The sequence below is a fragment of the Pteropus alecto genome, unplaced genomic scaffold, assembly GCF_000325575.1.
Source record: "Pteropus alecto unplaced genomic scaffold, ASM32557v1 scaffold94, whole genome shotgun sequence".
In the NCBI taxonomy this organism is placed as follows: Eukaryota; Metazoa; Chordata; class Mammalia; order Chiroptera; family Pteropodidae; genus Pteropus; species Pteropus alecto.
In genome coordinates, this window is record NW_006437736.1 from 7,492,566 (window position 1) to 7,507,372 (window position 14,807).

The 14,807-nt window shown below is 33.5% G+C and overlaps 1 protein-coding gene across 1 annotated transcript in view; it reads right to left on the reverse strand.

Annotated features, from left to right (window-relative positions):
* MYBPC1 (myosin binding protein C, slow type) overlaps positions 1 to 14,807 on the reverse strand; it is a 70,579-nt gene that overhangs the window by 37,703 nt on the left and 18,069 nt on the right. Inside the window, exons 9-15 of the mRNA XM_015591446.2 lie at positions 14,232 to 14,288; positions 8,984 to 9,150; positions 6,854 to 6,986; positions 5,186 to 5,310; positions 4,171 to 4,276; positions 3,027 to 3,193; positions 2,112 to 2,274 (exon numbers count right to left, since the gene is read on the reverse strand). Coding sequence (XP_015446932.1) covers positions 2,112 to 2,274; positions 3,027 to 3,193; positions 4,171 to 4,276; positions 5,186 to 5,310; positions 6,854 to 6,986; positions 8,984 to 9,150; positions 14,232 to 14,288 — 918 coding nt within the window. The remainder of the gene's footprint in view (positions 1 to 2,111; positions 2,275 to 3,026; positions 3,194 to 4,170; positions 4,277 to 5,185; positions 5,311 to 6,853; positions 6,987 to 8,983; positions 9,151 to 14,231; positions 14,289 to 14,807) is intronic.

Consider the following 14,807-nt stretch of genomic DNA (forward strand, 5'->3'; position numbering starts at 1 on the left):
TATGGGCAAATGATTTTCGACAGAAAAGCCGAAACACACAGTGGAGAAAGGAAAGCCTCTTCAAAAAATGGTGCTGGGAAAACTAGAAAGCCACCTGCAAAAGAATGAAACTAGACCGTTGTCTATCACCACACATCAGAATTAACTCAAAAGGGATTAAGGACCTGAATAGAAGACTTGAAACAATAAAATGCATAGAAGAAAACATAGGAATGAAACTCAGGGACCTTGGACTTAAAGAGGATTTTATGATTTTGACCTCAAAAGCAAGAGAAGTAAAAGCTAAAATGAATGAGACTACATCAAACTAAAAAGCTCTGCTCAGCAAAAGAAATCGTCAGCAAGGTAAAGAGACAACCATCCAAATGGGAAAATAAATTTGCAAGGAACATCTCTGATAAGGGCCTAATATCCAAAATATACAAAGAACTCATACAACTCAATAACAATAAAAAATCAAACGGTCCAATCAAAAAATGGGCAGAGGATTTAAACAAACACTTCCCCATAGAAGACATGCAAATGGCCAACAAATATTTGAAAAAATGCTCTGCATCACTAGTTGTTAGGGAAATGCAAATCAAAACCACAATGAGATACCGTCTCACACCTGTTAGAATAGCTGTAATCAACAGGACAAGTAACAACAAATGTTGGAGAGGATGTGGAGAAAAAGGAACCCTCATACACTGCTGGTGGCACTGCAAATTGGTACAGCCACTATGGAAAACAATATGGAGTTTCCTCAAAAAAACTAAGAATTGACCTACCGTATGATCCAACAATCCCTTTACTGTGTATTTACCCCAAAGACTTGAAAACCCATATATGAAAAGATATTTGCACACTGATGTTCATAGGAGCATTATTCACGGTGCCAGAAAATGGAAGCAACCGAAGTGTCCTCCAATAGATGATTGGCTAAAGAAGCTGTGGTACATATATACAATGGAATATTACTCAGCCATAGGAAAAGATGAAATACTGCCATTTGCAACAACATGGACGGACCTTGAAATAATCTTATGAAACAAAATAAGCCAGACAGAAAAAATTGAAAATCACATGATATCATTTATAGGTGGAATGTAAACCTAAAAACACCAAATAGACAGGACGAACAAACAGACTCATGAACATGGACTATAGACTAATGGTTACCAGAGGGTAGGGGTTGGGGGAGGAGGGGAGAGGTAGACAGGCTATAGGGGGTCAAATATAGGAGGGTAGGGGGAGGGCGAAGTGGATAAAGGGGATCAAATATACTGTAGCTAAAGGAAACTGGACTTTGGGTGGTAAACACACAATAGAATATACAGATATGACATTATAATGTACACCTGAAAATTATATAATTGTGTTAACCAATGTTAGCCCAATAAACTTAATTTAAAAAAAAGAAAAAACAATAATAAAAAAAAGGCTAAAAGATAACACCTCACTAATGCCATACTTAAGATTCAAGAAATTACCAAGAATAATCTTGACTTTGGCTTTATATACCAAACCTAAGAGTAATACTTCTTAACTTTACTGGGGACATGAACCAGTGAATATCTGATAAATACTATGAATACTCTCTGGAGAAATTCAAATATTTTTATACACACAGAATTTGCTTAAAATTTCGGAGGATTTATGAGGACCCCTGAAGTTCATCCGGGACCTCTTCAAGATCTATGGATCAAGTTTAAGAACCCCTGCCCTAGATCTTTACTGGATTTTAGGATATTATACCCCTTTCCTCTCCCCCACTCCCAAATTCTGGAAAGTTCTTGTGACATGCATTGGTTAGGGATAGTTAATCCAATTCGACCAATTCCTCAACTAGAATTTAGTATTATTCCTCTAACCTCATATTTACCTGGAAAGAATCAGTGGGTTTTTAATAGACAAAACACCCTACTGTTAGATGCAGAGCCAAGATCACAGGTAAGACATGATGTACAACAGGGAAATCATATGCTTTTGCTATTTGGAAGCAAAGAACCAGAGATAGATCCTCTCTCTATGACTACCTTCCAAACATCCTTGCCAAATATGTAATTTTGGAAGTGGAGAAAGTAGAGATGGGGACCAGCTCTGACTTATGGATCATCCAACTTGTTTACCTTCCTTTGTGTACAACCTTCAGACGCTCACTCTCCTGAACAGGTAGGCCATTTTTAGTCCATTTTCCTGGTATGGCTTCAGAGATTTCACACTTCAAGCAGATTTCTTTTCCAAGTTTTACAGTCTGATCAGTCAGAGGTGTCAATATCTTCAGAGGCTTCACTACAGAAATAATAGATGGTTATAAGTGCCAAACCCAATCCAGACAGACCAAAATGGTGTCATTTCACAATGATACAGTCAGTTTTGCTATTAATGCTTGTTTTGAAAATGAGAATTTGTTCCAATGCAATTGATATATTAGGGGACACATGGAGCATAACACATATTTAATGTTTAATTATGCATGATTTAATTCATAAGACTAGGTGAATCCAGAAAACTGTATTCAGCTGAACTGAGCCAACTAGGACTGCACAAAACACACAAATGTACCTCGAACATCTACCAGCTACTTCAGTTCACCCATGTGATATGAGCCACACCCATGTACATCTGAAATTACTACTATCCATTCAATTACAAATAACCTCTGTCCACCACTCCACAATAGCTCACAAGCTGCAAAACTTCTGAAATCACATCCAAAAACAAATTTCAGGTCTCTTTCAAGGTAAAGGGCCATATTCACGTAGTATTTATTAATCATTTAACATTTGGGTAACTTGTCTGGCAAGGTAATTTTTGTACTTCCTTCCCAATATTGGTGCCCTACTGTTAAATTGAATAGTTGGTTCTTTTCTCACAGATCCTGATTGATATGACATAGACACTCAGCTAGAAGGGAATTTAATTTTACGTATTTAAAATTGTCGCAAGAGATCAAAGAGACTGAAACTTTCCTGAAACTGAATGAACAAATGCAATGCCATTAGCAAGCCAATGTGGAAGACATCCAAGGAAGTCTTACTTACAGCCAACACTAAGTTTAGCGGATGATTGTCCTCCTGTTGTCATTACAGAATATTCTGCACTATCGGCCTTGGTTGCTCCTTCTATGATCAAAATGTGTTTTTTGCCCTCAACTTTAACTTTGTATCTTGATTTTGGACCAGGGGTGATCTCCTCACCATTCTTAAACCTAGGTTAAAATAGATTATTAAAAATTTTTTTTTATAAAAGACCCTTCAGGAGACAAAACTTATCGGTCTTATTCTTCCTATATTCCAGTGTCTTGCAGGGTGTCTGGCAGATATCAGACACTCAAGAACTATTTGGTGCATTAAAAAATGTATAAATAAATCTATAAATAGATTAATAGTATAACAAATGTCTTAAAAATAACATTAAAAGAACATAAGCCCTCTTTCCACTAAAGATCAATTAGATGATGATGCTAAAAGTAGATATTACCCATATGTGGGCTTTTGACATAACACTAGTGAGTATAACATTTTAATACATTTTAAAGATAGCTATGATTCTAGATTAAAATGAACAACCTACTCTGTACCAGTCACTACAGATTCCTGCTATGTAATTTGCTATATTTCTCAACAAAGCATTTCATTTTAGGATTCTGAATTTTCTAGTCTTTAATTTTGAGGTTACTCACAAAGAACTTGAGAAAACACTTCCCATCTGACAAAAAAAAATTCTTGTTGATTTTTAAAGTAATTGGTGATTCTCAGTCTAAAATATTTTTCTTAGGAACTATAACAATAAATTGACCAGAATAAAATGAAAAGAAAAAGTATATTTCTCCATGTAAATTGATAATATGGCAGGCATAATGAGAAGCAGCATGGTATAGAGGTGAAGAACATACATGGGCTTTGGGGTTAAATAGATCTGGGCAAACTTGAGCCATCCATTTATTAGTAAGTGCCTACTTCCCTACATCCTTACCAATATATATTTCTGGATCTTTTTTCTGTTTCATAGGTGAAAAAACCAAAAACCCAGTATGTTAGAATAGTTTTAGTTCCTATTTCTATTAACACAAATGAGATTGAAATTTTTTTTCCTGTCTGTAAAAGCAATTTCTTGTTATCTAAACTATGAAGGTACTTTATTTGTGTGTCTACTAAATGAACCAACCTCAGGAAAGCTATTTACCATTTCACATTGGCGTCATCTTCAGACACCTCACATTCTAATTCCACTCTCTCCCCACAGTAAGCATTTGTATCTTCCAGCTGTTTGGTCACCATAATTGGAGGCTCTAGTGTGAAAAAAGAGAAAATCAGAATCATTAAATGTCCCAAACCTGACTTATGACCTTGGGTTTCTTCACAGATGAAAAACCAACGGTAAGAAAGTATCATACCATGTGATTAGATGGTGATAGTGGGTGGGATTTTTTTGTTTGTTTGTTTTTACTTTTCTTGGCAAAATGAACAGATGGCAATCCTGGGTACATTTTTCCAATTTTCTCATGACTTTTTAAATCAAATAAATCACTGTATTAGAGAGTAGACAAAATGTATCAAACACCCTTCTTTTAGCAAATAAGATGCCAGGAGGTAGACATTTCTGATGTAGGAGGACCTATTCCACTAAAATTCTTTGATTCTGGTTCTAGATGAATGATAGAGACTACAGAGTTGTCTCAATCAGAGCACCTCCCAAAGAAAATACGTGATCCCTGGCTTCACGGGCACCCTGCGGCTCTTTTCACAATATCTTAGTATAAGATAGTCTTCAGAGCTCTCAGGGCCAAGCATTGATGCCCTTTTACTTATAAAGCTGGTTTCAAGAGAAATCTATTTGTGATCAGCTGAGTATGAAATGAAGATTATCCTTTAGATTTTGCTGGGTTTCAGAAGCTATAACTAGAATAACTGTATTGCAAAATATTGCTTTCTTAAGTCAAAACCTCCAAGCATTTTCACTCAGCAGTTCTTTCTTCTCTCAGCTTTCCTAGTCTTCAATGAACCTGAGAGTAATTCGGATACACAGTAACTGCCAGTGTAAAGCTTCAACGCAGAGCCAATCTAACACCCAAACTAAACCATTTCTAGAGCTCTTCTCTGGAGCTCAAGCGCTCCCCTTAACACTTTCATTTTTATTATTACCTTCGAGAAAAGGAGAGCCATGAGCTTTAGAGGACTACAGTAAGATTTCACTTTACCTCTCACAAAGAGCTCAGTGGAACATTTCTCATCTCCAGCTGTCACATGATACTCCGCATCATCTGTTAGCGAACAGTTATTGATAAACATGATTCTTTCACATCCTTTATGTTCAAAGATGTATCTATTTTAAATAGGAGGAAAATAAATAGAATCCATGAGCTTGATTTTATTCCTTTCTTTAGTGCCAACAAATTTGGCGTATAATTTGGTAATGCTTGAAAGACAGATATTTTGATCTGCCATTTATGAATCATATCTTACATAGTTTAACAAACATCAAACACGCAATCAATTTTTATCTTTATAATGCCTAATGTAATACATATGCATATTTACACATAATATTTAATTTTTGTTATTTTCTTTTATATAAGGATTTTTATTTCAAATATAAACCAATACGTGCATATCTTCTATTTAATATTTTAACTCATTGTTAGAAAGCAGAGTTGGCTAAGGTTGTGAGAAAGATTTTTAGTTCTGTACATTTTTAAAAATGACTAATTCATTTACTTTGTAGGGGAACAGAGGCTTGATTTATTGATTACACTCTTTGCCTAGCCCAATGACACAGATTTTGGGGGGGTTAATAAATGATTATACAATTTAAGCAAGAATATGAACTTAATCACTCATATAGACAGTAATTCTATAGAATGTGATATTGTCTTAAATGAGCTTAAGAACTAATGTTATCATATCACAGTTACCATTACTAAGAAAATATTTCAATATTTGGAAACAAAAAACTAAAAACCAAGATTGCACAATTTAATTATCTGTGACCCGGATCGTGGATGGGTATATTAGGTCATTATAATGGACTAAAGAAAAAAGATTTCTTTTGGAAAATTCTCAAATTGAAGACTTTAAGAATAAAACACTAGATATTTTCTACATAAAGATAACCAAGTAACATTATGTTTTTGGTAAATTCAGGTCACATTCAAGAGTATTTTACCAGATCCAAATGTTATCATCACAAAGTCACTTTGTAGGCATGACCACATTAGGAAATTGGAAGCCACCTAATTGTACTACAGAAGTGACAGATTTTCAGGATTAAAGTCTTTTATAAATATGCATGTGGCTCCTATTAACTTAAAAAAATATATTGGAGTTGAAAATCTCTCAGGCTGAGAAGGATCTCTGTAAAGCAGTTTCATAATAGACTAGCGATACCATCAGACATCAGGGATTAGTTTGTCTCCTTTATTTGGCCGAGAGCCAGTCGAGAGCCAACAAATAATAAAACACAGGCTTTAGATGCTACTCTGGAAAAACAAAAGTTATCTAATTATAAGGTATGATTCCCAGTTGGTATATCAAATATGTATTTCAATTTTTTTCAAAATTTTATTTTAAAAAATTGGAAGATCAGCAATGCTCTGAAATAATCACATATAACCTATAGTGACAAAAAATTGTATTTGATGATCATCTGACATAGTTTGTATAGAATTAAAACACAAAACAAGGTTTAATTTATATAGTCCTATAATTTTAATTGTTTCAAAATACAAGAAAAGTTTTTACTCTCCCTCCATATAATTTTGCATTATAAATATTGAACTAAAAAGCACTTCCATTCATAAAAAAAAATTGAAGTTGAACTACTGTTTGACTTATACAGTTATCACTGATTATTTGCAAAGCCCACTTACTTTGTACTGGGTCGAATTTCTTGACCATTTTTATACCATTTCACCTCCAACTTTGGATCTGCCAGTTCCACAACGAACCTTACCCTGCCTCCTTTATCAATCTGATATGCTGGATCAAGAATTTTTGCAAAAGCTAATAGAGAGAAGAAACAAAACTACATTAATATGTGTGTATTATGTGTGTGTATACATATAATAGTCAATATATGTATGAGAACCTACAATAAAATAAAAAATTGAGACTTGGAGAAGAAAAAAATTAAGAACCTTCCAAATTGTCATTTACATTTTAGAATCCTGTTGATTTATATACAATAAGATGGTTTAAAAATTTATAGAGAAGCCACATGTCTTTGTAAAAAACCTAAGAAAAGAATTACTGAAAAGGCTTTTAAAATGTCCTAATGCTTTAGGGAATGTATGATATAAAGCATCCAAATGAAATTGCACTTGAATTTGCTTGTCTTCCTAGCATGCTTACAGTTAGGATCATTGGTATTACCTTCGTATTTCTTCTGTGTCACAGATAGTTTTCTACCATGGAATTTACGAGGTAAATTCAAGGACTCATAAGATTAAATTGAATGCCTTTGACTAATTGAAATGGTAGGTTTATCAGAGTTTTTGTACTGTGGATATTTGCCCAAATAGTGGCATTTTAAAGACACCCTTATAAATATAGTTAGAAACTCAAGATTTTAAAATATTTTAAATAACATAGAACATAGTGGTTTTTTAAAAATACTGTCTTTGAAGGATTCTAAACAGAGGTAATTAACTTCTTTTTTTATTTCTTTTTTTTTTTTTCAGATTTCAAAGATAATAATTCTCATTTAGACAGTTTGGAAAATACCCATAAGTGTGGAATACCTTGTGAGATTGTCACACTTGCATTTCCATCATTCCAGCTTTATTATATTATTGATTAAATGAGCTCACTTCCTCATGTCTTAGCAAGATAAAATAAACACTAGCTTTTAAAAAAGTTATCTATCACATACATTAATTCAGGGAGAGCTAAGCGATAAGAATAAGAAAGGCTTTTGCAGGGGTGGAAAAGAGATATCATCTGGCTCCACACCTTAGAATTCACAAGTTTGTGACTCACGGTCTCAGACACCTTTCAGAAATAAAAGTTCAGGAGTCTGAGATAGTAGACATGGTTGAGTTATGTAAACAAAACAAAAACAAAACACTTCTATATTTCTCTGGGGCCATTTCTCAACCAGTTTGCAGAGAGGTTTAAAAAGAGGTGGTGAGATTTTTAAAATTTTATTTGACCATTAACAACCTATAATAAGATTGCTATGTTAACTTGATGTGCCATAAAACCAATAATTGACAATGACCAAGTGCACGAAACTTTGAAGAGCTAATGATCAATTTAAAATATCTTTTTATTTTAATTTTCAATTTTAACATCTCAAAGTATTTTTTAAAGGTATTAAAACCACAACAAACTGCATTCACTTTAGATCCCCAGGGAATAGCATATCTATTTCACAAAACACTTTGATAATCTTATTGGATGTGAGAAGTGAGTTCCCCATGCATCATCAAATGGGTGCAAGAATATGATGGTAAAAGGAACAGACATTGAATCTACTCAGCCAAAATAAGAATCAAGAATTTGAGAGTGAAATGTAGAGGCTGGAGAAAGGGGTCTCTGAGAAATTCCCAGTGACAGTGGGAATTTTTAATATTCCATTATATGCTGTATGTGGTTAATACTTTGTTTAAATTTTTTTTTTCAATTCCAGCCAGGATACAATATTATATTGGTTTCCAGTTTACAACATATTGATTAGACAGTTGTATAACTTACGAAGTGATCTCCCAAGAAATTTAGTACCCATCTGATACCATGATAATACTTTAATGTAATTCCTTTGTTATCTTAAACCTTTAGGAGCTGTCTGCTACCTACCTGCATAGCCAGTGCTGTGCAGGAAGCAAACTCCGTTCACCTGAAGCCAAAGGTAGCCAAGAGAAGCGTAACCCCTGCAAATCCTACTTCATCCAGTCCCACCCCAAACCAGGGAGAAAGAGGATCACCAGCTGAGGTTCAAGGTCACTTCTTTCCGGGCCGCAGGACGCGGCTCCCGCAGCCACGCTCCCGGGCGCGCTCACCTGCGCTCTTTTTCTCCACTCTGCGCATGCGCTTGAGACGCTTGAGCATGCCGCGAAGGTCGGTGATGCCATACTGGAAGGCGATCTTCTCATACTCGTTGGGGTTAGCATTTTTCAGCAGCTCCCACACGTCTATCTCGGGCTCTTCTTCCTGTTGCTTCACCTCCCTAACCGGGGAGAACCATCGTCTAGTTTAGTAGCTGCCCACTAGCCCTTAAAGACAAGGGTTGATGTATGGTATGGAATTTTTCGGTTCAGTGTTAAAAGCTGTTTAGTGCTTGAGTACTTAAGCTGAAAAGAAAGTCTTGCTTTGCTTGAAGTTTCAGTGAAACTTCCAAATAGTTAAAGATCAGTTACGTGCATTTACATTAACATTCTCGTTTTCCTAGTGAAAAACAATATTAGAGGGAGAAGAGAATATCACGAAATATTCTGAAGTTATTTTTACTTCTTTTCAACTTGAAAGCATAAATAGAAGGTAAATGTTTGAGGAACTTACAGGTCAGTTTTCATCTGGTTCTGGGTATAGAAATAATTTTGAAAAGCATATTTAGAACTAGAAGTTTTAAATATTGAACTATGAAAGAATAACGCTCTCTTTTCTACCTTCATTGGTGTACACACACTAGCTATCTATACATGGAGACAGTACAAATACAATACTCCAGATCTTTGACTTTTGCAAGCAGTATTTTTCTTACCATGTTAGTAAATGTGTACATTAACCCACTTTTTATTGTTTTTTTTCTTTTCTTTTCTTTTCTTTTTAATGCAAAGAATATTTAAAACTGCCACGAGAGGTTTCTTTGGCTGGTTTGTTTTTCATATGATTTTTGTAGATACATATGCTTTTTTTAAAAGAAAAAATGTTTTTCTAAATTGTCGGGAAAAGAAGAATGAGATCAAAAATTTTTTCATATTTCATTTTAAAGTGCAGTCTTCAACTTTTTGGGAAGCAAGTTGGGGGTCAATTATATAGATATAAATGTTAAACTTTAAAGCAAATGGCTAAGGGTTCCATGGACTAGGGGAAAGTAACTTCTTAGTATAATTTTTGATTACTGACTAAAGAACCTATAGAACATATAAAGAACATATATAACTAAAAAATATATAAGATTTAAAGTACATTTGTCTGCCCTTATTTTAAAACCAAAAAAAAAAAAAAAAATGAAACAAGAACTCAGGAATAAACACTCTTTAGAGAAAGAACCTTAGTGCAAATGCAAAATATAATTTAAATTGATTTCCTTCACTGGCTAACCAGTTCTGATTTTGTTTAAGCTTAATTGACTTTTTATCAGGTTAATTTGGAAATATTATAGTGACTACTTAGTGTAATAATGCTGATTTGGATATAATATTTTAGGAAAACTGGTCAACACATCTCAAACATCAGTGTGCAAACAAGTTCATGCTATCAAGTTAGCAAATGATGGATTCCATATGTTTGCATTGTCACATGAATTACACCTGTTTTAGAGTTTCTTGAGGAAATGCTGGATTATAACCATGGGGAAGGGGAGAATATAAATATTAACTTAAAGTTTAGGGTGAAGTTAATCAAGGATGCCTTTGAATATTTAATTTTCACAGTCATGTAAGTCTTTCTGCCCAGTAGAAAAGGATGCTGATCTGGAAAGTGGAAGAAAGTGAGAGGTCATTGGTCCATCAGTAACCTTTGTGGGAAGGACTGGACAACACCATAAGGAAAATGTGCCTTTTAAAAACTCAAAACATAAGTATTATCTTCACCTCACTGAAATAATGATACCCTCTATTAACGTGGTAAAATTGAAATGCTTAAGAAAATTGTCCTGAATTTGGAATATTGGTAATAATTTGCTAGATCTGCTAGCTCTACTATATCTGCTGCCTGAAAGCAATTTAAATTTCAGATATATCTTTTAAGTATTTTGTAGGAAGGCTTAGAGAATTGCAATTAAAATGTGTATGTATGTACATATGTTTATATTCTCTGTTGGCATTTCCTCGGCCCACTTTATTAATGCTCAATTTTGTCACACTCCAGCCTCAATATAGTCCCCAAACTGTACAATTATGCCATTCCACACATTGTGTTTAATTTGTATTTCAGCCAAGAAGAATTACGCACATATGCATTTTGAGTATCCTTCTAACATCGATGAAAGGATTTAAAGATACCAAACTAGATTAAAACAGCTAAAAAGAGTCACAAGTCAAACAATGAGGCATACGTAGATCCATGAGGTGAAGATTTATATGATGAAAGCCAGTAATAAAGATCATCATTTTCAGTGATTTCTCAGATTTTGTTGGTAGATTCATAAAACTGATTACCCTCACCATTTTTTTCATTAAAGCACCAAAATATACCCCATTCTACCACATTCTTAATTATATTGAATTTTGTGTATGAGCACTGAAGACCATTTGCCTATTCCTTTCACCTGTAGCATTTCTTTAATACATCTAGAACATATCGTTTCTTACCAAGGTGGCTGCAAATGGCCCTATCTGCGTGGCAACGTTAATTTAGAGTAGGGAGAAAAATTCAAATTTCTATAGGCAATTCCATTCCAAGCACTGGGATTGACTTATATAACATTCACAGTACTTTCATCTACATCAAAATTTCTATAACTTGAAGATCCTAGTGAAATACAAAAGAGTTATAGAAATTTTATGTAGAATAAAACTTTTATGTGTTTATATAGGTCCAATCCCGTAACAAAATAACGTTCCAAATATTTACTCTGACTTAGCTAATGTCTCTTTGAAATATGCTGGTTTTGTTCAGGGCAGGGAGGTCTTTTATTGTATGGAGATGTTGGTTGTAATGATACTTATTCAGATAGAGATTTTACCACACACTCTTAGAGAAGTAGAAATGGTAATCATGTGTCATTACCACAATGAAAACATATGCAATTCATAAATTAGTAGGAAAACACAATGATTTCTCAAGTTATATTGGTGGATTAGTATATGTTAAATGAATATACTCTTATATTAACAACAATCTAATTATGAGTCAAAACCATAATTAGAGGATGTAAAGAAAATGAGAACTGGAGACGTATTGGCTGCCCATGTTTTCTAGTCATTTTTTTCTTCAGTCATTTTCACCATTAATTAGACGATTTCTTTTATTCTGCAAATGACTGGTAGAACTAATCTGTTCTTTTTTCTTTCTTTTTCCTTTTTAATCAGAACATGGCATTTAATAATCTACTATATCACATTTGATTAGCTGATTGATTGGGGTGTGTGTGTGTGTGTGTGTGTGTGTGTGTGTGTGTGTGTTGTCTCTACGAATATAAGCTCTTCAAAGGAATATGTCACATTTTTGGTGAAAGCGAATATTTGACATCTACTATGAGGCAAGCCTTTTACATTTAATTTAATTATCATAATAGTTCTATAAAGTAGTTTTCATTCTCTACATTTACAAATGTGGAAACCAAATCTCAGAGAGGATATATAATTTGATCAAAGCCATGTAATTAGTAAATGCAAGAGTTGAGACTCAAATTCGTTTTTTTACCTCTACGTTCCTTTTCTGTTCTGTAAATATGTATTCATACCTTTCTGTGTGCCAGGTAGTTAAAGGCACTAAATTTCGTTTCCTTCACATCGCTTGTAACATTATATTCTACATAAAGAAAACATTGAGTATTTTCCTGGTTGTCTTAATAATTACAGGAAAAAAAAACTCTCTTGTCTTCATAAAGTGTCAATTTATGTTATAAACCGAAGCATCAGCTTCTGATGTGAATTCAGAGTGGTATTTCTTATATGGAGCCATAGGCAGTGAGCTGACTCAGAAAAGGAAACTTAGATTTAGGTCCCCGCCCTACCTTAACTAGCTTTGTGACTTGGGGTAAGTCACTCAACATTTCTGGTCCCTGGTTTTTCACCTGTAAAATGAGGAGTGAAGCTCATTTAAGGTCACTTCATATTCTATTGCTTTAAATAAATTTGGGGAATTAAATAAATATTATTGATACTAATGATTATTTGAAGTATCCAAAGGAAGAAAAATGTATTCGATACTGCCAAGGTCTATTGATTGGCTAATATCCATTGGTAATTAATAAATTGCATCCGTTAATATTTTGTTCTCAAAGTAAATACTTAGCACTAGAGTAAATTTTTCATTCATTGGAACTTGAATAAAGTCATCCAACTAAACTGAGAATAACCACAAGTCCAGTTATCACTGTAATTTGTTGTAATTTGTTGTGAAGCATATTTATACTATGTTCCTTTAGTAACCATAGCAAGCATAAATAACCATAAACAAAAACTAATATAATTATTATTTATAATTAATTTAGAATTGTAGCTTTACTCTGTTAATTTGCAAATTTGCTAGATAAAAACAATCACAGGAAAAATAATTTTTTTTTTGTTTTTGCATTAAATATCTAAATAAGTATAACTTTATAGGTATAATTACATATAATATGATTATATATGCCAATATATGGATAGAAATACTATAAAATGGTTATGTGCTAAATATCCATAATGAATTATAGAAATTTTATTGCAAGAGAGAACTATATTAAGGGAGCATGAGTGATATCACTAAATATTTATTTCCATTTTACTACCGTATTTTATCTCTTCTAAAATGTACATTTTTTTGACATTTTAAACCTCTCTAAAAGAAGGACATGTCTAATAATTGATAGTGTATCATAATAAACTATTTGGAGCAATCTTATTGCTTAATGATTATAAAATATAGTTATATCTTAAAATAAATGGTATCTTAAATTTGATGAAATACAGTAAATCATAAATATTATATTAAAGTAAGTCTGAAAATATATATATATACCTGCAGAAACTTCTACTAAAATTGTCAAAATGATTTTTGGTCAATTTTCAAAGGCAGGCGAATAGAGGCTTTATTTGTTCAATCATCACAGGGAATTATGATTGAAATGAGAGAAATCAGAGGTTTCTAGGTATGTAAGTCTTCCGTCTCAGTTTTCAATCTCTTCATCCCCAACTAAGAAAATATGCAAAGACTCATAAAATATTTAAAAAGAAAATTTAAAAGCATCAGCTAAAATTGTATATTAGTATACAGTTGTTTGTCTCTTTCTTAGTCGACTCTGTTATATTTTATAAGCAAAACACATTGTAAGAAATGAGAAATTCTTTGAAACATATCTACTTTAAACTTGACTTCACTGAATGGGTATCTAAGATTTCCAGGCCACAGCGCCTCACTCCATCACTTGGTTCTCACCTACGTTTCAGGAGACCACTAAAGTCAAGTTCCCCTGCATCCTCTTGACCTTCTCCACTGTCATTAACAAAAGAAAAGCAAATCTGGGTTTAATGCTGAGATATATCCCCAACAGTTTCCCCCAAACACTCTACATATAACGTATATGCAATTTTGTATCAGCACACAAGTCATGGGACTACATCAACACAAACTATTTCTTTTCACACAAGTGACATTTAAAAATCTTGGAGTATGTACTTGTGGAAAAGTGACCATGAGGAGCTTGTGTTACTCTACGATTTCAGAAGACACATTTTTTTGTAGATTGCATATATAAAAAGGCTTGGATTTGTGTTAAAACGAAGTAACACAAATGCACTTTTGCCAAACAACACAAAGTACTTTGTTTTTGCAAGTTGGGGGGTGCTCTAGAAACATACCTGTGTGAAAAAGCAAAGGACTTTTGCTGATCTCTGTTACCCAAGTCAAACAGAGATTGGCTTAGAGGGCAAAGTGTACCAGTATCAAATATATAAGTACAAAGCTTATATTCAAAGGTAACCTCTTTGTGTCCACCAATAGATGAATCAGATA